General features: G+C 33.3%; 2 protein-coding genes and 2 long non-coding RNA genes across 4 annotated transcripts; 1 reads left to right on the top strand and 3 right to left on the bottom strand.

Annotated features, from left to right (window-relative positions):
• Positions 1-6,597: 6,597 nt before the first annotated feature.
• Positions 6,598-8,834, top strand: LOC118031712 (patatin-like protein 2). Its single transcript, XM_035036204.2, has 6 exons — positions 6,598-6,876; positions 7,131-7,312; positions 7,399-7,747; positions 7,840-8,142; positions 8,240-8,412; positions 8,503-8,834. Exons 1-6 carry the CDS (start codon positions 6,736-6,738, stop codon positions 8,564-8,566), a joined length of 1,212 nt encoding a protein of 403 aa, XP_034892095.1. The 5' UTR covers positions 6,598-6,735; the 3' UTR covers positions 8,567-8,834.
• Positions 8,835-12,021: 3,187 nt separating this feature from the next.
• LOC118031709 (putative disease resistance protein RGA4) lies at positions 12,022-15,705 on the bottom strand. The gene has a single exon (XM_073405659.1). It carries the CDS (start codon positions 15,457-15,459, stop codon positions 12,136-12,138), a length of 3,324 nt encoding a protein of 1,107 aa, XP_073261760.1. The 5' UTR covers positions 15,460-15,705; the 3' UTR covers positions 12,022-12,135.
• Positions 15,706-21,802: 6,097 nt separating this feature from the next.
• LOC140954833 (uncharacterized) lies at positions 21,803-23,271 on the bottom strand. Its single transcript, XR_012168352.1, has 3 exons — positions 22,747-23,271; positions 22,359-22,441; positions 21,803-22,125 (listed from the first exon to the last, which is right to left on the bottom strand). It is a non-coding gene; the product is annotated as an uncharacterized lncRNA (long non-coding RNA).
• A 188-nt stretch (positions 23,272-23,459) lies between these two features.
• Positions 23,460-25,091, bottom strand: LOC140954832 (uncharacterized). The gene is made up of 2 exons (XR_012168351.1): positions 24,289-25,091; positions 23,460-23,669 (listed from the first exon to the last, which is right to left on the bottom strand). It is a non-coding gene; the product is annotated as an uncharacterized lncRNA (long non-coding RNA).

Here is a 25,091-nt window from a genome sequence, read left to right as displayed (position 1 = left end):
CACTGGCTATAAATAGCCGTGACAATCGTGAGTAAAAGAGAGGGGAAAAAAGAAAAAAAGAGGAGCGGACGCAGGGGAGAAAAGAAAAGAATTGTTACTGTGCATATTTTATAGTTTTTTCTTGACAGGAGTAGGATATTTTTTTTAAAAAAAAACAATTTAAAAAATACCAAATATATCCCAACTCATCTCAGCCATTAAAATAATCCAAGACTTAATCCCGTTGCGCCACGTCATCCGGTGTACCGAATTTTGGTTCGCCGCGTCACACCGGATCTAAACCCAGACTCATCCAGACCGTCCGATCGACCTCAGATCAAGCCAATCACAGCCATCCGATCTATTCATCCGAGATCCAACGGTGTATAGAGTTTGGCAGTACAGGTGTATCGTGCACGCGTCCACACCATAGCGTGACTCAGGACTCTCTCTCTCCTCTCGCCGGCGACGCCCTCTCTCTCATCCGATCTCCACTTTCCGGCCACCTACAGCCTCCGCACCACCGCATAAAGGTTGATCCACTGGTTTAAAGCAAAACCCCGGCGTTTTTAGCCGTTTTCGCCGCCTCATCTGGCCGGAAAGAGACCGCGAACGTTGCCGGCCACCGAAGCTTCAAGTCGACGATTCTCCCTCGTCAGCCATCAACGACCGTCGAGACCACCACCATCAGAATCCTTTCCCTCAGATCTACCAGGATCGACGGTTCGTTTCCCAGAAATCTCGCCGGGAAACTTCGCCAGTGCCAACAGTAGCCGCGCGTGAGCCACACGCGCCGCCAGTGGCATTTTCGTAAATTCCTGAGAAATCCGAGGGTATTTCGGTCTTTTACATGTACAGGGTACTCAGGTAATTTTTGTTGAATTCCTAACATTTTATTTTATGTAAATATTTGTAAATTTTTTATTGCATGTTGTAAAATAAAACAAAAAAAAACAAAAAACAAGTATAAAAAGAATAACGACGCGGGTCCAACGCCCATCACATCATGTTACCGTTCGTGGGTCCAAAGCCCAATTTTCGAATATAATTATACCCATATCTCAACAATATCAAAATATTTGTTTTTATAAACAAATATTGTTTGTGGACACGTCTCTTTTTATAGAAAAGGACCGATGTCAAATAAAAACTTTAAAAACCAGACAAATATGGATTATGTCCATAATTTTATTTTTTTGGTAACTCGGACGTAAATCTCCTTTTTAGGGTTAAACGTCGATATCTTAGACGAGTCTCCTATTTTTAGGGACTGATGTCATTTTTAACGTGTCTCCTAATTTTAGGGACCGACGTTAACTATTTTATAAACAAAACAAAAATTACAAATAATCTCAAAATATAATAGCATTTGAATCAAATATAAAAACACACAAGTAAGGGTAACCTTTCTTTTGAAAGGATGTTTTAAGGGTGGTGTCTACCTTCCCTTAATCATAACTAACCCAGTACCTGAATCTCTGGGACCAGTGTCTAATTTGGGATTTCTAGTTCCCTCAAATTACTAGATGGCGACTCCAATAAAATCTATTTCCCCCAATAATAAAAAAAATCTTTTTTTGTTAAACAACAACAAAAAGAGCGGAGCCGTCGCCCGACGTCGTGTATCGACAATGTGTATTCAAGGTGAAAAGTTATTGTGTGAATTGTCAAATGATGAAATTATCACTTACAAGAGAAATATGAGAAGTGCGATTTGAGGAGTAAACTAGCATACATTTAGTGTATGTTAGGATCTCAGATAAGGGGATCACCATGAATAAACTAGCATATATTTATTATATGTTAGGATCCCGGGTAATGGGATCGCCATGATTGGACTAGCATACATTTAGTGTATGTTAGGATCCCGGGTAAGGGAATCACCATGTATGAACTAGCATATATTTAGTGTATGTTAGGATCCCGAGTAAGGGGATCACCTTGCATCGACTCATATGGGTTGATGATGATGATAGCAGTGAAATTGATATCGGTAATGTGATAAGCAAAAAAATAATCATGTTTTATTTCATAAAGTCTGGAATGAAGGTTAAAAGTGGCAGAAGGAACAATTATTAATAATTGGATCAGGAAGAGATTCTAATAAAAACTAGAAGGAAGAAGCGAATGAACTATGAATGCATTTTACCCTGTTGAAATTGTTAGATATTCGTATTGTTATATTTATTGTAATATTCACCTTTCAATAATATGTATTTTGTTTTAGGATCATCGCATGCACGACAAGAGTAGATCCTAGCTTATGTTCCCTTCTTGTAATCTAGGTTTTAGGAAGTATATTCTTGTATTTTGTAAACATGAAAATGTTTGTATAACTTAATTTGTGTAACTTAATTTGTATAATTAATGTTTAAACTTGATTGAATGAATTTAACCCTGTAGTTCATATAACCATATTTCATGTCTATGTATTTATATTTTTTTTTATTTTTTTTTATCCATCCATAATGATATTTTGTTATCTAATGCATATCTTAAATATTATGGTTGATAGGTGTGAGTATATGTGTGGAATTGAAACCCAGGATGATTGGGTTGGGAATTAAGTTATGAGATGCGAGCTATTAAAGATGTAAATAGATTCTATGTCAATAATTTGGGACCTTTCGGTATAGAGGAGATTCCGTTGAAATTCCGGTAAATTTTAATACAAAGACCATGAATATATATATATATATATATATATATATATATATATATATATATATATATATATACACAAAAAAGAAAAAAAATACTCTGTTTTTTTTCTATTGACATGAGATTGTCGTTTTATCCCGGAATGAGGGATGTTACAATCAACAACAAAATCAATATTTTTTATTATTGGAATTGATGTCAACCAACCACCTTTTCTCTCCTTTCTATAACTCATAGAATAAAAAATAAAACTTTTTGACCAAAATAAAAGGTGTTGCTAATATGGGGTTAGCCATAAATTCACTTCATGTTTTATATTTTAGTCAACAATCTCTAAATGTTGTATTTTTATCATAATTTCAAGTCTAATTAATATCTTATTTTTTATATATAATAACCAAGATTTTATATAAAAATTAGTGTTAAAAAATTTTGGCTAAGAACAAGAAAATTACATTTGTATATATAAAAGCGTAAGCTATTGAAGGGCATGATTGAAGAGGGAAAACAAAAGTTAGAAAATTAACACACACACACACACTCAGATATATATATATATATATATATATATAGAGAGAGAGAGAGAGAGAGAGGTGCATAGTTGAATATTCATATGCAATGAACCGTGCACCTCATGTCTTTTAGTTTTAGTATAATGTGGCATTTCACAAAGTTTGAGTTTAGTACTAGTAATATTCAAAAGTCTTATCTTGGGGTACAATTTTTGTTTGTAAGTCTTTTTCGGTCCTTATTGTCCTCTACATTATTACTTCCAGGGGCGGAATTAAGGGGAGGAGGAGAGGCCCGGCTTCCTGCAAAATATTTTGAAACATTGTATTTTTAATATTTAAATATAGTATAATATAATATATTTTTAATTTAAATAGATAAAATTTATAATAATAAATTATATTTTGAGTTTTGGTCCTTCCTGTTATATCATTTCAGCTATGTCTCTATTACTTCATAATCATGTAATAATTAATTAAATTACTAATATAATTACAATATAGCTCTTCAAATGAATAAATTTATGCAATCAGATCGCTGCATTAATCATAATTGGAATCATTTTTACATTAAAAACAATAAATAGTAAAAAAAAAAAAAAGTAAAAACAATTGTGCATTGTATTGTGCAAATTTCTCCTCGGGATGCGGTGTTAAGGAAGTTTATGATATGCATGAAATTTTATTAGTATTAACGTGACATGATCATGTAAACCACAGGAATTTTATTTAAAAATTTAACTTATTAAATGTGATTTCAATAATAATTTTATATTAAAACCGTTAACAACGTACATGCATGTCAAATTTATATAATCCTCGAGATCACCAGTCAAGTTTTCTCAAGTATTAATTTTGGCTTCGACATTAATTGTGCAAGTTCGCGATATGCATGAAATTATTAGTATTAACGTGATTTCCGAATCCAAAAGTTTGAATGTTCTTAGCAAATACTATTCCTTGCATAATTCTCTGCTTCAACTTGAGCAATCTTTTGTTAATTGGTCTCCATTCGACGATCAGTTAACATTATCTTCAAGCACAGCTGGTCTAACTTAGAACAAAGTGAGGAGCACTGGGCAACACGAAACCTCATAGCACAAATTGTATCATGATGCTAAGAAATTAGCCAAAAATGTGCTGAAGGGCAAAAGAAAACACCAAAGAATGCAATTAATATAATACTTAAAGATTTCGAAATTATTTTTGTATCTATCCTAGAAAACCAATTTGGATTTAATTTCCAACAAAGAAGTCTTCGATTTGATTCTCTACGGTCTTTGATACCGTAAGTAAGTTAGCGTCTTCTTCTTTGAGACCTCAAACCCTATCCTTCTGTGAGGCTGCTGGGAACAATATTTTGACCATCGCGTGTCCTTTTGTCTTGAAAAAATTAACAAACAATTTTCATGCATGGAAACTTCATGCTTGTGTGATATGTGGTGATGAAACAAACAGCCAGGTACTGAATATTCAGGTACTGAATTATTCCTTGACATGGAATTGGACTGGAAATTCAAATGATAATTAATATAAATAGGCTGATATTTAAATATCAGAAATAGATTAGAAAATTCTTAAAATTATTTTAAATATTTAATAATTTTAATTAGAGGTATTTTTTATCACAACATACAAATTATAAAAAGCTCTTAGGTGATGTCATTTTTGTGAAAAAAAATTTGGATATGTCACAAAGTTTCATTCCAGTACTTATAATATTCAAGAATCTTATTTTTGTTTAAAACCTTGGTTATTTAGGAAGTCATTTTGGTCCTTGTATTTTTATAAAAAATAACAATTTAGTTTTTATGATAAATAACCTTTGCAATCAGATCTCTATATTATTACTTTTCATTTGGGTAAATCAGCATGTGGAGATGTAGAAATCACTACAAAATTTAACAATTTTATCGAGAGTAAATTCTATGGGGGTTTACAATAATAATCTGCCAGTGATTATTTTACTTCATGAATAAAAATTATCTATAGAAATAATTTTTTTCATTTCATCAGTAATATCATCCATTAGTGTTTCAGTGGCGTCTTCCTTATCCATGCAATTAGAAAAACAAATGCTAGTTAACTAGAAAGAATAATATATGTTGCGAGACTTGCAGTTGAGACTACACGTGAATTGTAGCTTAGAATGATTAGGTGATGCAACTTAGTGGCATGATTGATAAAAATCCCATTGGATTGAAAATATTTATTTATTAGATTGATGCACTTTCTTGTTAATCAAGCACATTGAAATCATATGCTTTGATTCAAACCCTAAATAATGAATCAAATGTCCGACTTCAAAATATATGAATTTCAATTCGTAAAAGGCGACGGTCTCATACAATAGAAAAAATAATACGAAAAAATGAATTGAAGCCACTATATCTTGCAATATTTTTTGTTATGGTATCACAACCTAATTAACTAAGAGATCATAAACTTAAATATTATCATCCAGATTCTAATTAATAAAAATTAATGTAATGTGTGATTGTATAAATTTTAAATCTAAAAAGCTATTGAGTTGATTAATTTTTTTATTATTAACAGGCAGTTATGATCCTATCAAGACAATTGAAGACTTTGCTTCAGATTAATATTGTTTTCGATCCATTGAAATCACCTTTTAGGCATGGTGTGTATGGAAGTTCAGAAAATGCTGAATAGACGCAAACAAAATGAAGCTTGGAAGGTGACGATGTAATGAAAAGTCGAAATGAGCAAATTGATAATCACACGCACATTCTATAAGTGTGATAATCCAATTAATTTTCCTTGAATGCAATATTATATTAATGGTTTTGTTTGATCGGTCATCGGCTAAGACACGTATCACGAAGCTTGGTCCTTTGTTCTTTCACCCACAAAGCTATTAAAAATCTGAGTTCATAACCCTTTGTCCAAAAGCAATGTCCTTTTTCTGACATGAATTCGTCGGTCCCTTTGGTTATAACTTTCGCAAAATCCCAATTTGATGCTAACAGGAGTTGTTTCTTCAAAAATAGATGCTTGAAGTCTTTAACCAAAAGAAAGCATTAAACTAAACCTTAATGGCCATTAGGAATCAAATTGGGGGAAATAACATGTTCAAATCCAACCAGTTGCACTAATGATCTTCATCAACTAACTTTTAGTGCCAGCAAAATACCTACCATTCTAATTTTAGTGTCTGCTTTCTTTGATTTGAGAATTTGGAATGTTCAATTGTACCCTTGGACCCAATTTGTAAGTGGTCCAACTTGAACCGTGTCAGCTAAGAACTGTTTGTGATAAGTACAGACAAGTAGGATCCATTCAAAATTGTTCCCGGCCCATCCAGGAAACTACAGAATGGTCAAATTTGGGTGAGTAAAGTCTTGGGAATTTGTTGAAAATTCCAAACACCATGAAGGGTTAGAAGTCTATAAATACCTCAGCATCCCCCTTTGGCAGATTGCAGGGTTACAACACTTAAACTACATTTGAGTATACTAGCAATCTCTCATCAAGCTCCCAGAAAGTTTACAATAAACCTCTTCAACTCTTCCACTTCCTAGGTCTCTTGATTCCCTCATTACATTTTCAGCATTTGTTTTTTAATATGGCTAACATGCAAACTCCAAGATCTCCCATTCAACCTCCAACTCGTGGAAACCAGATCACTGTTCTTAGCATCGATGGAGGTGGAATAAGAGGCATTATACCAGGAACTATCCTTGCCTTTTTAGAGTCTGAGCTTCAGGTAGAAAAGAAAACGGGCTCTTTTAGCACGTATACTAATGCATGCAAGATCTTGCGTGCTTTTGTGTTTTCGGGTACATATCATATATAATAAAAACAATTAAGTTGAATGCGTGACGTAAGTTTAACACTAAAGAGTTTTACATGCATCAATGTGTATATATATATAGAACTGTGATGTTCGTTTATTTTGACACACTTATAGTTTTATCTCCTGTTTGTATCACTGATTAGCTTTTCTATTCAAATTTACAGAAGCTGGATGGTGCAGATGCAAGGCTTGCAGACTACTTTGATGTGATTTCAGGGACTAGCACTGGCGGCCTCGTGACGGCTATGCTAGCTGCACCGAATAAGCTAAACCGCCCTTTGTTTGCTGCTAAAGACATCAATGACTTCTACCTTGAGAACTGCCCTAAAATATTTCCTCAAGACAGGTGATAATTAATTCTGATGATCAATTATTGTATTACAACTGATTTTTATCCATGAAGATACTAATTTAACCATTGTGTGCTAATAGCTCTCCGTTTGCCTCGGCTGCAAATCTGGTAAAGACTCTGAGAGGACCAAAGTATGATGGCAAATTCTTGCATAGTATTGTCAAGGAAAAGTTGGGAGATACATGGCTGCACCAGACATTGACAAATATTGTGATCCCAACTTTTGACATCAAGCGCCTCCAGCCAACTATCTTTTCTACCTATAATGTGAAGAATAACCCATCGACGGATGCCCTTTTGTCTGATATCTGCATTGGAACTTCAGCTGCCCCGACTTATCTTCCTGCCCATTATTTTGAAACCAAAGATCCATCGGGCAAAGTTAGAGATTTCAATCTTATTGATGGTGGTGTGGCAGCAAACAATCCAGTATGTTTATGATTTATCAATCTTCAAACACTTCTTGAGCTTCTATTAATAAAGAATCTTATATCATTCATTTCTTTTTGGAATTTGATCAGACTTTAGTTGCCATCAGTGAAGTTTCAAAAGCAATCAATCGGGAGGGACCTGACTCCTACCGCATGAACCCAATGGAATATGGCCGATTTCTAGTCCTGTCCCTGGGCACTGGTACAGCAAAATCAGAAGAAAAGTACGATGCAGAAGAAGCAGCTAAATGGGGTCTCTTGGGATGGTTGACTAGTGATCATTCTACTCCATTAGTGGATGTTTTCACACAAGCTAGTGCTGACATGGTTGATTTTCATATCTCCACTGTTTTTCAAGCCCTCAACTCTGAGGAAAATTATCTTCGAATTCAGGTGCTTATTTATCATGCTAATTCAGGTGCTTAATTATTTATTCATGAAGCAAAGTGGGGAAATCTAACCTTATAATACGTGTGAAAAATCAATGCAGGATGACACATTGACCGGAACGCTTTCATCTGTGGATGTTGCCACGAAAGAGAACTTGGAGAATCTTGTGAAAGTGGGCGAGGAATTGTTGAAGAAGCCAGTTTCAAGGGTGAATTTGGCTACTGGAGTCTTCGAACCTATCAATAAGATGACTAATGAAGAGGCTCTCAGAAAGTATAAATGAATGAATAATACTCTTTGTTTCATCTTGATTATTCTTTTATTCTTTTATTTATTTATTAAGTTTTTGTTTTGTTGGTGTAGGTTGGCTAAATTACTCTCGAGGGAGAAGCATCTTCGTGAGGCTAAGTCAGCTGTTGGAAATTAAAGCTACTGCTCAAAAATGGACATGATTCATAAATAATTTGACTATTCATTTGTTGTTTTATTATTGAAAATTAAATTATTAGATGCAAATAAAATTTGGAAGAAATAATTTTTTACTTTGTAAGATAGTCTTCGAATAAAGATGCTATGCACAAAGCATCCTAGATTTGTATGTAATTTTTTTATTTTTTATTTTTGAAACATATGCAATGTAATTGTTTCATACCTTGAATATTGGATCATAGAATTCAACCACACTTAAATATTTTCGTTTCCCAGCAAAAGCTGATATTCATTTCTTTGATTGATTATGTTAATATTATTTAGTAATTACTAGTTGTTCTTTATATATATATATATATATATATATTTGTCTCCAAGTGGTCAAGTTTCTCCTTGGTCAATTTTTAAACGATTCACCCGCATTTTTAAACCTTTTATGGTTATCTTTTGGTAATGTAACTACTTTATTTTTTGAGTTGAAATAATATTTTTTTTAAAATATGAGATATTTTTATTAAATAAGATTCAACAAGTTAAATTTGAAATTCTCAACTCAAATTCTTTTCAAGTTTAAATTTTTAATTAAATTACAAGAAAGTTATCCAGATATGATCTAGTTGATTTAGTAATGTTTCAAGAAAAAAAATCAAAGAATAAAAAATGACACCAAAAATCAAGACATGCGGGTTTAAATGTAACCTAGATGATTGTTAAAAAGAGGTTTGACTTTGAAAAAAATATTCGCACTTGTTTTTCTTAAATTCTATCGGTATTTTGTCTTTTTTTTTAATTTCTTCTTTTCTTGATATATACAGAGTAAATATTTTATTGGTGTTTACTGATGGAAATAGCAAGAGAATATTTTGTTGATAAAATTCATTGCAATTTACCAACTGAAATATTCTATCGGTATTTTCATTTGCATTTATAAATTAAGGTTGCACAAAAACAATAAATTGTAAAAAAAATATTATCAAAACAATGGAATCTTACAATATGTAGCCAAAAGTACTAATATAATATATATTTCCATATCAAAGAACCTTTCATGTATTAATTTAAAAATTTAAGTTTGTCATGTCTTAATTTCTTAATTTAAAATTTAAAATTATTAGTTTAAAATGTTTGGTCATATACTATAATAGTATAAAATCATTCACGAAGCTTCACCAAATAATTGTTTTTTGAAGTGATATCATTAATAACAAGTATAAATCCTATAATTTTGAGTTCTTCACTAGATAAAATTAAAGTTTTGGCATGTAAAAGTAATGATACATATAAGTTTCTAGTTATAAAGTTTTTTCTAGATACTAAAAACTTATTTTTAAAATCCCATTTAATAAACTAAGATTTTATATTGAAATGATTATTTAAAATTATATATATTTGAAAATGCTGAATTTTAATGTGACTTTTTTTTTTACGAATTTTAAAAGTGATCGAGGCATCCTTCATATCTTTTTTTTACGAATTTTACAAATTTTAATGTGATTGTTTTTTTATCATTTGGTTAAGTTAGTTTGGAAAAGTTGAAATTAGTCCTACGTAGTTGAAATTAGAGAACCATAAGCGACTTGCAGTTGAGACTTGCGGTTTAGAATGATTAGGCGTTGAATAGATCATTAGAGGTCCAATTTCATCCCATTGGATTTAGAATATTTCTTTTGTAAATTCACGCACATTAAAATATAATATGCTTTGATTAAAATAATATTTAATGAGATGTTGTTTTAAAATGTGCGAATTTCAATTCGTAAAAAGGCAGCGTCGACTCATGTAACTGAAAAGATATATTTAAAAAATAATGGTTTACTAATAAAATAATATTCAGAATCAGGCATTTTTTATTGTTTGACTGTATCATAATTTCGCAAGTTAATTTCATAATCGGGAAGAACTTATTAATTAAGAACTAATTGCTATTCAATCGATATTTCATTATATATTTCCATTCTCCTTGAAATTAAAAGAAAATAATATTTTAATAATAATATAAACTCTCTCCTGTTAATTCAAATACATTACTTGATAGTTTTTCATTTTATTTTTTGTCAATAAATCAATATCGTCACATCCAAAAACCTAATGTCCTAAGATCATAGTTTTTTATATTAATTCTCTTCAAGCTATATATATATATATATATTCAAATCATGTAATCCTATTCTTCGAAAAATTAATTAATTAATCATATTAATACAATTGAAGACTTGGCTCAAGATTAATTATCGTCAAGATCAGCTCCCTTTCCCCTTTCCTTTGTCTTTGTGTTTCCAGCTAAAGAATTTGGTTTAATCTTCAGAGTCTCAAAGACCATTTTTTGCAAATTGTTCACGGGCCAAAGACATTAAGTCTTGTGCTAGGCTTTGGCAACCCCGTGCGTTTTCTTATGAATGTGGGGTTATGGGATGATTTGGTCTAGGCCCATTTCATTTCGGCAGAAATGGATATATTCATTTTGACCCCCTGATTTTTTAAAATTTAACAATTGGATTTCAAGTAATAAAAAATTTCTTTTAATTTTACCATTCGATTAATTTCAACTCAATCCCTAAATTATAACACTGTTTACAAAACAATCCTTAATTTCCAGATTGTTCAATTTGATCTTTAATTAAATCTTCAACTTTTAATTCTTTCAAAATTATCCCTGAAAAAATCAGTTAAAATTCCTAAAATAAATCCACAATTTCACTATGTTCCTTAGTCTTTAATCTCCTGAAATTTCACCTCTAATCAGCCCACAACTCTGGTATTTTTTTGAATTAAAACCCCTGATTTTTTTAATTAATTAAATCAAAACTTAATTAAGTCCTCAAAGTTATTAATTCTTTAATTAAGCATCTGATTTTATTAATTAAACTAATCTAAATTTTTAATTAAAGTCTCCAACTTATTAATTTTTCAATTATTGACCAATTAACTCTCAAATTTAATAAATCCATCCTCAAACTTCAAATTTTATGTTGTCTTAACCCTATTCTCAAATATATTTTTATCCATTTATTTTTTTTATTTAAAAATTGAGTTATGACATTAATAAATTAATTGTTTGTTATAAAAAATAGTTTCATTAAAGCTAGTTTAAGGTGAATTTTTTATTATTTTTTATGCATATCTCACAAGTGATATTTTGAACAATCATCATTTTATATTTGAAACTTTTGTTAAGTTGACATTTTAAAGCTTTTGTTAAATGACAATATTCTTGAATTATTACTCAAGTTGTCTGTATGCTCTAGCCGGCTTCTGCTAAGTGGAAGTTTCCATTGTTTTGTAGTAAGTTTATTGTTTGGATGGATTAGATTTCGATTTGCAATTTGTTTGTATTGATGCTCTATATACTTTATTGTGCGAGCGATTAAAATAAAATATGTATACAAGTTTTTTTTTTTTTTTTAAATCATGAATGAATTATTTTTCCACATTTATATGAAAAATATAACAATAATGAATTTGATAAAGTTATTTAAACAATTACAACAAATTAAAACTAAGAAAATACAAATTTTATTCTCTTTCAATGTTAATGAGAAATTATTTTAACAATTTTGCATATCAATTTTAATTGATACTAATCTTAGAAATGTGAGCTATCTTAGGCCAGTCCTCTCCTAAATCTTTCTCACACCTTTTCTTCAAATTTGGACAGCCATAGATCACTAGAGATTGGAGATAAGTGAGATATCCAATCTGATTTGGCAAAGAAGCTAATCCCTCGCAGTACCATATTCTTAGAGATTGGAGAGAAGTGAGATGTTGGATACTCTCCGGTAATGAATTCAGCTCAGAACATCCAAAAAGATACAAATCCTGGAGAGAAGTGAGATGTCGCACTCCCTCAGATAGAGATGTCAATTTATCACACCATACAACAGATAACTTGCGAAGAGAGGATAAGCCACACAGCCCATTCATTGGCAGACAATTTAATCTTCTACAAGAGTCTATCTTTAAAACCTCCAAGGAATTGAGGTTACGAAGACCTTCCTCTGGCAAGCTTTCAAGTTTCTTGCAATAAAAAATAGTCAAGGTTTTAAGAGCAGAAAGGTTATCTAATACCCTATTTGACAAAGACTCCAGATCTCGCATACACCAAATGTCTAAGCTTTCAAGGAGGGTATGATTTTGCAAAAACCCATCGGGAAGCTCCCTCACATCGTTAATCCCTTCAATATGAAGAGAAGTGATGGAAGTGAGATTCCTAACTGACATCAGCAACGAAGCATTACCTCCTTGGATTTCTAATTTTTTAAAGGAGGGTATAATTGGTATTTCGTTCAACACAGGGCAATCCAATATCCTCAATTCTCGAAGGTGAGGAAAAGTACATGCAGACCATTGCTCTAATCCCTCCATGTTCTCAAAAGTCAGTGTCTCCAAAGATGGGAATGGACTTTGCCCATCTCCATACACATTGTTGTCAATACTCTTCACACCATCCATTCCACGCAATATGAGACTCTTGAGGAACTGCAGTTTCCCCAATGGTGGAAGTTGTTCACAGTTGGGAAATGTTGATAGCTCCATCTTTACCAGATTTGGTAGCGTCATGTTCAAGTTCATCATCCAATTAGGAAATCTTGAACCTCCATATCCACATATCCTCAACTTCTTCAGATTTGAATGAGATTGAAGCCCTTCAAGGACCTCCTCGTTATTTTCCTGAATAACACTCTTTCTTTGTTGCGGTGGCACAGCTAACCAAGGGTAAGAAAGGTAATCTCCATTACCATGCCAAGATAAAGTCAGTGATAAAAGAGCTGTCTTCAACTTCAAATTGGCACTTTTGGCATCTTTTAAATTCTTAACATTCACAAGATCTGTGATACTCAATTCACCAGCAAGAATATTCAGCCCTTTCAGCTCACTTATGCGACGACCATTCTCCCCACCCACAATGAACAGGGTAAGTTTTCGCAGGCCTATCAATTGCCCCATTCCAACAGGCATAAATCGAAGTGAACAACAACCCGTTATGTCAAGATAGACAAGATTTCTCATGTGCTTCATACCTTTTGGTAAATGGATGAGATTAGTGCAATCTCTCAGATCTAGTGTCCGGAGGTTTTGGAGAGAGGCTATACTTCCAGGCAGTGTTTTGATCCTGGAGCCTGATACATCTAGATACCTTAGATGTTTCAGATCACCAATTGACTTCGGCAATTTCTGTACGTCGACATTTTCTAAACTCAAGGCTCGATGTTTTCGACCAGGAATCTTTCCCCATCCATTCCAAAGATCATCATTCCTCAAAAGAAGTGAGCGAAGTGATAGGACCTTGAGAACTTCAGAAGACGAAGCTACTTCTTTGTTATAAAAAGAAACATGACGGGCAGTTTTAGGAATTTCCAGCTTCCCATCGCCTTCTATCGTATAGCACTCTTGTACTGCAATGGATTGTGCAAGATCGTGCATAAGATCATGCATTTTACATGTTATGTTGCCAAATCCATCATCCTCGACCTCTTGCAGAAATGACCTTCCCACTAGTTCATTGAACATCTCAATACCCATGACGTGCAAATCCATTTCTCTTCTGCAAGAAATAAAGCCATTTGCCATCCACAAAGCAACCAGCTCCTCCCTCCTCATCACCCGATCTTTTGGAAATATAGCGCAATAAGCAAAGCATTGCTTCAAATATGGTGATAGATTAGTGTAACTCAACCTCAAAGCAGGTAAGATCTCGTTTGCTTCTTCTCTTAGATCCCAAATCTCACTTTCTTTGACAGCTATCCACTGATCTTCACTTTCTTTTAACCGCATTAGGTTCCCTAGTGCCTTTATAGCTAAAGGAACACCACCACACTTCTTCACTATTGAAACTCCAATGGCTTCCAGGCATGCCCGCTCCTCTTTCCTTCTTATCCTGAATGCAAGCTGTTGAAACAAATGCCAAGAATCTTCTTCGGACAATCTCCCCAGGTGCTTGACAAAAGCTGCTGTCATTCTAAGAGCAACCATCTCAATACGCGTAGTTACCATGACAGCACTACCTTTAGCTCCGGACCTTAATACCTCCTTCAATTTATTCCACCTATCAGTACCATAATCATCCCACACATCATCCAATACAAGCAAAAACTTCTTTCCATTTAACTTCTCTTGGAGGCACCGTTGCAAGGGATCCAATTCTTGAAGACCACAAGGGGCACCATCAATGGACTCTATGATGGCTCTTGTTAATCTTCTTATATCGAAATCAGTAGATACACACACCCAGATCCTCAAACCGAATTGCAGTTTAACCCTTTCTTCATTGTAGACCATTTGAGAAAGTGTTGTTTTTCCTAGGCCTCCCATTCCCCATATAGCATAAATAGGGAGATTGTCTGCATTAGAGAGCAGGATGTTGACTAGTTCTTCTTTCTCCTTGCCTCTTCCGTAAATTTCTGATTCATTCACGAGTGAGCTGGTAAACCGTCCATCGGAGGTATCAGTTGCTATGTCCCCAACTTGTGGTGTTAAATTGAACTTGTTTTTCTCATTGGCAATGGCATCCAGTTTGTTTCTCACATTTTTCAATTTATACGCCATTCTTAGTCGAAAAACAAGTGGATTATGATTGATCGAAAAGAAGGATCTTACTCGATTTTTGAGATCTCTTCGCTGCTGATGCCACTGAGCTTCAAAGGAAAACTCATCTAGCAAATCGTCAACATCATAAGCTGCATCCTTGAGGTGTCTGAGCCATACCTTTATAGCCTGGTCCTTCCACTGCTTCACCTCTGCATCCTGGAGCACAGCTTGAGTAGTTATGAACGTGCGCTCGAGATTATCAAGATCAGTCTCTAGGCTCCCAGCAAGTCCAAGCTCTTGAAGAATTGAGGAATTCAAGTTCCCCATGATTGTACTCGCGAGAGCAGAAACAATTGCATCAGCCATAGCTTGTCTTGGAATGGAAAAGAAATGGATGTTGAGAAGAAGAAGTAGAAAAGGTGCGAGGAAAACTAAAAGCAGGGGATGTGAGCAAGAAACGGTAAAGTAAATATTGAGAAGAAAGGGCAGTGTGAGATGAGAAATGGCAAAGGTGAAAGTGTATGGTGATGAGCTTTTCTTCTGCTATTGAAGTTTCAGGGAAGCAACATGGCTGTGTTTTGAAGACAGAATTTGTCTACTTGAATTTGCTTATTGGTTTGTAAAATTCTTCGTCCCGCGTTGGCCAACTCGCTTGGGCTCCACACAGTGCAGACTTGACTAGCAAATAAATTATGACAACGACAACGGGCCATCTTTTCCAAGGATTTCTAAGCTTCCTGGAGCTGCAAATTTACGAAGCAAAATTATATAAAAAACCAAATTTAATTAATTTGTACAGTCCCAATTACTGTAGCTCTAGAATCATATTTATTGTGAATTTCAAGAATAAATTTTTTTTTTTTTTAATTTAACAAAAATAATTTGCCTGATTATTGGGACTTTTATATTTCTTTGCATAGTATAATGATTATCTTGTCATAAAAAGCAAAAAACGCTGAAGTAGCATCAAGGTATTGTTTAGACTTTTCAATGTTTAAAGCACAATAAAAATTAATAAAATTACTCAAGTGCCTTTCATTTCAAGAATTTTATAACTTGTGAGTTGGAAAAATTAATTTAGGTTTAAAAGATTTTTTTGAGTTTGCTTACTTTTTTTTTTTTCTCTTTTTTTAAACTTATGTGTTCTTTTAATGTTTTCAATTCAGCATTTATTTAATTAAATATTGAACTCCATTATGTTTTTATTTATTTTCTACAAGATTTCTCATTAATTTAGAAAATAACTTGGCTTATTTTAGGGGTTTTTTTTATTGTTGTTCTTTATTAAAGTTGGCTTTTAAAAAGGTATTTTTTTAATTAAACCAAATTAATTGACTAAATATAAGCATGAAATATTTACTTTACGATATTTTACTTTGTTTAAACCTAAAATGAGGAAATCAGGGAAGCAAAAAAATGATTTTTAAAAAAATTAGCACATTAAATTAAGAATACTGGTAGAATAACATATTATTAAAAATAATTAGTGAAATATTATAGTTTGTATACGCCGCAATTAAAAAATACAATATTTATATCTTATTGCTATTCAAAATAACAACTTTTACAATAACAACAAAATTTTTGACGAAACAAATATAATACCAACAACGAAAATTAACGATAACAATTTGAGTGGACCACAATTACCATTAAAAATAAATAAGTCACCCGCTATGTTCAGAAACAAATGTAACTCACTTGGTCCATTGTGGATGACATTCCTTTTAAGAGTTATCTTTTTCTTTTTAGATTCCTTTCTCTCTTATATCTGTTGTTCTTTTCATAATTTTGGATCATCTGCCCCGGAACTTGTTGGGCATATATATCGGTAGAACTTGTCTGGCTCCTTAGCCCAAAAATATTGGTGCACTCTTAGTAACCTTTTTATAGCCACGGCAGGCAATGCCGCAGCCCCAGCTTGGACCGCCACATAATGGGCTATGGTGCCTCCAGCACTCTCGCCGGCTAAAATAACCCGCCCGAGATCCGCATATTCATTAATCCATGGTTCGGGTCCATTACCATTAGAGTGCTTCGCGATCCACTGAAGCCCTGCCCATGAATCATCGTATGCAATCGGTAATTGGTGTTCAGGTGCTAACCTGTAGTCAATAGATATAGTGATGCAAACAAGCAAATTAAGTACATATAACCAATTGATTCAGAATTAAGCAACATTACGTCTTGATCCAAGATTCAATCAATTAGCTCCTCTTGTTTAATATTATTAGTTTCAATTAATTAAGTAAAATTACGTCTTCATACAGACTAAAAAATCAAGCTTATGAGCTCATTCTTTATTTTATTTTATTTTATTTTTTGTAACCCGGGGTGTCCGGGCCAGCTTACGCGCACCACGACTATTCCCCGGGCCCACTGAACATCCTGCAAGCCCAGTAGGCAGGTAAGGCACCGCGGGGATGACAGGCTGGTACTCTTGAGGATCGAACCCAGGACCTTCGCAAAGACAAGCTTTGTTGTTGACCAATGGGCTAGACCCTCAAGTATTCATTCTTTATTGTTCTGTTTTGGAGTAATTAGTGTCTTAATTTTTATTTTATTTTTTTGTGTTTCTCTTTGAATTTAATTTGGTTTGTATTCTCTAAAACTTTTCCTATCTCCCATGCAACCATTTTCTTAATGGCACGAGAGCTTCAATAATATATCGACTTTTATTGTAATAAAATTAATCTTGGTCAATATTTAAGTATGTATTTAATTGCAAAGTTGATGAAGTCGCTGAAAGTAGTAGAAAACTTATTCTATAAAGATTTGAGCTGAAAAGAATAAAAAAAGTATAATTCTAATAAAAAAACCTAATTTTCGTATTCATGCATTTCTTTTTTATTTTTAAGAAAATATTTTTTTTATGATCAGAAGATTGTTTTTTAAGAAAAAACTTATTACAATCATAAAAATAAGTTTCAATAAAATAAAATCATGAATCAATCATTTTTACATATTTATATGAAAAATATGAGAACAATGAATTTGAGAAAATTATTTAAGAATTTACAAAAAAATTAAAATTAAGAAAAATATATATTTTATTCTCATTCAATGTTAATCAAAAATTATTTTAAAATTTTTGCACATCAACCTAGCATATTATTATCCTTAAAGAAATCGATGATATCATTAAAAAAATCTGTATTAGAACACATTTTTTTACCATTCTTTTCATATATTTTTATAAAAACATAAATTCCAAAAAAAAAAATCGTTTTTGTTGTTTGTAAATTCCAAAGAAATTATGTCTTATATCTACTTTCATTTGTTAGGATCTAATGCTTGCAAAATACATATATGCATGAATTGGGTTTATTTACGGAGATGAAAAAATTCATGTGGGGGAAAATAAAACAGTAGGAATGACTGAATTCTTAGGATTGATAATGCATAACAATCTGTGCTTAAATAATTTTTTATCAAGCCTGCCGATTTACACGATGAAGCATTCAGTTAGTTATGACTTGAATTTTTCTTTTTAATGGTTGCTAGTTCGAGTTTTTTCAAGTTCACCAGCTTAGTTGTGATATATACAAACTAGTCTAAATATTTACAATTAAAAAAAAAGTTTTTTTATTTAAAATTGCTTCAAGTATTTGATCCATTTTCATGCAACAAAGAAGCATGGGATTGTGATTCTGGGATGTGATGAATACCGGGATTGGCGTCAGTTTTCCTTGATAAATGTTGATAAGTTTAGGCTATGGTTTTTGATAACTTGAGCTAATTCGTTTTGGATTGTACTCATGGGTTTGATAGGTTTGCTCAAGAAAATAGAAAATCTTTTCTAACCCATTTCCAGGCACTGGAAATCTGGACTTCCATAAAAGTCATTGAAACTGAGCCTTACATTATTCAACACAAAATGCAGAATCAAGAAGCAAGCAAAGCAATTCTATCACTAGATTGTTGCCTCGGATGTAAAGGGAAACAAATTGAAAGATATCCATCCTCCTCACACAAACAAATCTTCCCATGGTTCATTGGAAAGACTACTAACAATAACATTTCGTATGTGGTGTTGGTTGGGGTTCTCATGGCTTACAGGGGATGGTGGTCTCTGCAATCATGAAAATCACAACATTTGGATCCATGTTTGAAGCAACCCCTCTGTCCTCAAACTACTCCTTTCCTTCTTTCTCCCTGTCACTGTTGGAAAAACTAATATATAAAGAACAGATTATTGTTGATGAACTAAGAAAAAGAACAAAGAACAAAGTCTAAAGTCTTTACAGTTGAAAGAACAAGGAGCAGAAAATATCTCAGTTGGTTACTGCCATCCCCAGTGTTTTATTTATAGAAAGAAACAAACATTACAGAAAAATGAAACACTAAAGAAACGTACTAGCTATGTTCTTCTTTATCAAAGAAGTTGTATAACAAGCTAGTCTAATCCTAGATAAGCTTAAACAAATGAATTGAAAGAAACATCCTAATCTAGATAATGCTATCAGCTAACAAATAGATAGCTATCAGCTAACAGATAAATAGCAATGTAGTAGATTACTACTAAGTAATCCTATTCCAGCTTTGGTACCAAACTTCAACACTCCTCCTTGGTTCCAAAGCTACACATTCCAATTCTTCCTTTCAGATCTTCAAACTTCTTTCCTGTTTCTAGTTCAACTGCTGCTTTTGAATTTAACAAACTCAGCAAACACATAAGATTTTGATTTCAAAAAGTAAATCCAGCAGAATCTACTGTAATCATCAACAAATAAAAGAAAATACTTTGAATCATTCAATGATTCATTATGCATCGGCCCACACACATCTGTGTGTACAAGCTGGAGTTTTGACAGTGCTTTGAATACATTGTCAGGAAAAACAACTCTAGTTTGTTTTCCTAACTGATAGGCTTCACAAATACTCTTTTTTTCCTGTATATCTGGTAAATCGTGAGTCATTTGCAGGTCAGCTATTTTCTTTAAAGTTGCATAATTGAAGTGCCCCAACCGTTTGTGCCAAAGAACAGATTCATTGTCTTCACAAGTGTTAGCACTCAAACATACTTCTTTCCAATCAACATTAAAACTTCTGTTCATCATTTTAGCAGAAAGCAGTAGCACTCCATTTTTATCTTTAATATCACATACTCCATCATTAAAGAATATTGAGTAACCAGATTCAATTAATTGTCCCACACTAACTAGATTCTGATTGATCTTAGGCACATAAAGAACATTTTTAAGAGTTTTTATACCTGATAAAGTTTCTACTTCAATTGCTCCTTTTCCTTCAACCTTCACATAGTCTCCATTCCCAATTTTAACTCTAGATAGATAGCTTTTATCCAAATCTTTGAATAAGCTCAGATCTGCAGTCATGTGATTAGTGCAGCCACTATCAATAAGCCATGACGAGTCATTTGCCTTGGCTATGTTACACATCTCCTGTATTGTAGCCATGAATAAAAAATCTTCCTCCACTTTTGAACTCTCAGCTACTTGAGCTTGTTTTTCTGGTTCTGCTTTATTTTTGCAAAATCTTTGAATGTGACCAAATTGCTTGCAGTTTCGGCATTGTGCATTCTTGAGCCAGCACCAGGCTTCAAGATGATTTGTTTTCTGACAGAATTTGCAAGCAGGAAAATGTTCTTTCTTCTCTTTCCCTTCAGTGAAGATGTTGTTGTTCTGTTGCCAGTTATTGGATTGCCAGCCTCTCCCTTTTTCTTTTTTTTCTTCTTGATTGTTTCTGTAAAAATTCTTAGCCCGACTCTTCTCCTTGTAAACTGCAACAAGAGCTCCTTCACTTGATCCTTCTTGTCTATATGCTTGCCTTTGCTCAACAGCTTGCAATGCATTCACCAGTTCTTGCAGGCTTATCTCAGAAAAATCTTTAGAATCTTCTAAAGAACAGATTTTGTGTTCAAACTTTTCTGGCAAACTCACCAGGACTTTCTCTACAATTCTAGAGTCTGGAAAATCTTCTCCCAAGAGTCTTACTTGATTCACAAGTTTCGAAATTTGAGAAGAGAAATCTTTGATGCTCTCATTTTCTTTCATCTTCAGACCTTCGAATTGTCTTCTCAGATTCAGAATTTGCATCCTTCTTGACTTCTCATCACCATGGAACTCTGCTTTTAATTTATCCCATGTTTCCTTGGCAGATTTGCATGCCATGATCCTCGTGAAGATGTCTTCACTTACAGCATTATGAAGACAAGAAAGAGCTTTGAATCTCTTTGCCTTTTCTTCATTAAAGAACTTCATCTGTGCAATTGTGGGATTGTTGCCTAGAGGAGTAGGTTGCTTATTATTTTCCACTATCTCCCATAAATCAAGAGCTTTGAGATAGGTTTCCATTTTTACAGCCCACACACCAAAGTTCTGCCCCGTAAACAGTGGTGTTTTTGCTGGAAAATTTGCAGAATCCATTGCTTAAAAAAAACTCACTTAATCTCTCGTGTTTCACTTACAAACCCTTCAAAGCAGAAAGCTTTGATTTAACCTTACTATTCTCTCGTGTTTTCACTCACAAACCCTTCAAAGATCCTAAGGATGCTCTGATACCAATTGTTGGAAAAACTAATATATAAAGAACAGATTATTGTTGATGAACTAAGAAAAAGAACAAAGAACAAAGAACAAAGTCTAAAGTCTTTACAGTTGAAAGAACAAGGAGCAGAAAATATCTCAGTTGGTTACTGTCATCCCCAGTGTTTTATTTATAGAAGGAAACAAACATTACAGAAAAATGAAACACTAAAGAAACGTACTAGCTATGTTCTTCTTTATCAAAGAAGTTGTATAACAAGCTAGTCTAATCCTAGATAAGCTTAAACAAATGAATTGAAAGAAACATCCTAATCTAGATAATGCTATCAGCTAACAAATAGATAGCTATCAGCTAACAGATAAATAGCAATGTAGTAGATTACTACTAAGTAATCATATTCCAGCATTGGTACCAAACTTCAACAGTCACGGCCAGCAAGAATGGAACCCCTGTGATTAGCAGCACCCTGTCAACCGGACAAGATGTAGAGCGACTAATGTGATTAGCAACACCCTGCCAATCCTATTCGAGAATTAAACAAATGCGTAGATTATTTTCTTGGTAGGAAAAACAAAAACAACTTATATTATAATTCTAAGGATTTATCGAAACAGAGCTTATCAACTGATAAAGGAAGATGTTCTGCCCATCATACTGAGAACAGACATAATGAGCTAACAAAATAGTTTAAAGAGCAGAGTTTAAATGGAGAAAAGTAACAAGAAAATCAAGATATAGAATATATAGCAGAATACCTGACAGGAGCACTGAGGCAGCTGGTGGACAAGATGACTTACTGTCACGAACTCACAAGAAGATCTATGAAGGCATGAATTTACTGCAGAAGTAGGAAGTATTCATGTTACACCGAAGAAAAAGTCAGATGATTAGAACGGAAGCAAAATTCATACAATCTACTGATCATTTCTTTTAATTGTAGGACGTATATAATAGAATAAATTTGAATTACATAACAAGGGATTCGTTAATAACATTATAGAAGAAAAAAATAATAAGACTTTTGAGGGAAACCAAATATGTGGAATTGAAAGAGATGAGTTGGGCAAAACAAAATTTACAAAACAAGGAAAGTTTGAAAGCAGGTCATAACAACAAAAGAAAGTATAGGGGTGAGAAGCATACTTTCAAAAGTACCGCCATCATCCTTTGAACAATCCAAGTATCATTGGATTGCTTTCTGGTTGATTGTAATGTGAGGGATGTGAGCTATCTTAGGCCAGTCCTCTCCCCTCTTTTTCTTGCACCTCTTCTTTAAATTTGGACAATTGTCGATTATCAACTTGCTGAGGTTGCTGAGACTCTGCACCCCTTCAGGTAAAGACATCAAATTAGGGCAATTATGAATCCTCAAGTATTGAAGGGACGTGAGATGTCCAATCTGATTCGGCAAAGAAGCTAATCCCTTGCACTCCCCTATGTATAGAGACAGGAGAGAAGTGAGATGTTGGATACTCTCTGGAAATGATTTCAGCTCTGGACAATAATAAAGACTCAAATCCTCAAGTGCTGTCAGATGTCGCACTCCCTCAGATAGCGAAGCAAATTGATCACAAAAATGAATTGATAAGCGACGAAGAGAAGATAAGCCACACAGCCCATTCATTGGCAGAGAATTTAATCTTCTACAAGAAACAATGCTTAAATGCTCCAAAAAAATGAGGTTACGAAGACCTTTGTCACGACCCGAATCCCGGGTCCGTGACCGGCAACGCAGGAGCGGTGTCGAAAGGACACCTCACCTACGCTAAGCCTCAGAACAGACATATCAAAAGAACAATTTGTTCAAAAATACGCAGCGGCTCATAATATTCAGAAATATTATATTATTCAAATACTGATGAAACCGAACGATAATTATTAAAACAAAAATAATAATTCATAATACTCATCACATTGTCAAAATCCAAATTTAAATAAACCAAGGTAACAGTGGAGCGTCTAAGACATCAAAACAAAACTGAAAGGAAAACCTCGCGGACAAGCAAGGCATACCGACCAGAACTGGAGAAGCGGAAACACTCAACAAAGTCCCAGAAACTAAGAACCTGAAATAATATTAAAAATGAGGGGTGAGTTCAACCAACTCAGTGAGGGAATAACATTTAATATACATTTTAGATATTTCAGATATTAATAAGTTGTAAGATGATTTATCTTAATATACATATACATATACATATACATATACATATACATATACTTACTAAACATATTATCATAACGTAACATATAGTTATCATAACGTAACATATTATTATAACATAGTGGATTACATGTCAGAGATCAGATGACACCCGTCGGTGACCAGATGACACCCGTCGGTGACCACTGTGGGATGATCAATCGCCACAGGCTGATGCCTCTCTCACCAGCTAAGTAACATAATACTATGTGCACACAGGCTAACTATTCTCCGTTAGCATGGAGTACTGACAAGTCCCATATCAAGGCATAACAAATATTCACATAATCATCAAAGAAACGTATATCATATCAAATAGAATTTACTTTAACAGATTGTGAGTGCAAATTCAATAATAAATTAGTACTCGGAAAATAAAGCAACATATATAAATATTCAAGAAATTTACTAGTTGTACTCATTGTATAATCAACATACATATTTATTTATATTATATGCATATTAAAGATTATTCCACTCACCCGGAAAATACTGAACTAAAGGAATGTCAGACAAAAGACCCGAAAATCCGATTAAGGATCGTTAGGAGAACCTACAATAAATATATGCAATATACTCAAAAACAAATCAAACAAAAGATACCAATGCATAAAATAAACTGGGCTTAATCTCCCAAGTTTAGGGACTAAAACGACAATTTTCCAAAACAGGGACCAAAACGTAATTTTACCCAATTTTGAGGACCGAACTGTAAATATATAACCATACTGAAATTTATCCATAATTAATCCTCAATTCTGTCCAGGATATATCATTATGCTCCAAGGACCATTCTGGAACTTTACCAAATTTTTAGGGTCAAATTATACTTTTTTGTCAAATTGGAGGACCAAACTGAAAATATCATATCTTCCTAATTATACTGGAATATTACCCTTAAATCATCCTCAGTTCTGTTCAGAACCTCAATTTATGTCCCAGGGACCAATCTGTAAAATTTCCAAAGTTTGGGGACTAAACTGCAATTTCTGCAAATTGAGGGACCAAACTGAATTTTCGTCATCTTCAACCTCAAACCCAGAATTTCAACAGATCACCTACTGTTATCCCCTGATTTCTAACACAATTTCACCATTTAAACAAAATCATAACTCAAAATCATTATCCTTCAATTTAATCTCTCAAAATCAACTAATTAATCAAATACCCACAATAATCAACTCCTAACCTTCAAATTAATTCATCAATTAACTCAAAATACAAACTTCAAAACTCTACAATTAATCAAAACCGAAATTTAAAGCTAAAGAAAACATATTATACA

This window comes from Populus alba, chromosome 17 (assembly GCF_005239225.2).
Source record: "Populus alba chromosome 17, ASM523922v2, whole genome shotgun sequence".
In the NCBI taxonomy this organism is placed as follows: domain Eukaryota; kingdom Viridiplantae; phylum Streptophyta; class Magnoliopsida; order Malpighiales; family Salicaceae; genus Populus; species Populus alba.
Note: the sequence above shows the minus strand (reverse complement) of the source record. Positions and strands in the feature narration are given on the sequence as shown.

What these genes read in the sequence shown, in the direction of transcription:
- LOC118031712 (XM_035036204.2), top strand. Translation starts at nt 6,736, where the DNA reads ATGGCTAACATGCAAACTCCAAGATCTCCCATTCAACCTCCAACTCGT. An exon ending in TTTTAGAGTCTGAGCTTCAG is followed by an intron (nt 6,877 to 7,130) that starts GTAGAAAAGAAA and finishes TCAAATTTACAG; the next exon opens with AAGCTGGATGGTGCAGATGC. An exon ending in GTGTGGCAGCAAACAATCCA is followed by an intron (nt 7,748 to 7,839) that starts GTATGTTTATGA and finishes GAATTTGATCAG; the next exon opens with ACTTTAGTTGCCATCAGTGA.
- LOC118031709 (XM_073405659.1), bottom strand. Translation starts at nt 15,459, where the DNA reads ATGGCTGATGCAATTGTTTCTGCTCTCGCGAGTACAATCATGGGGAAC.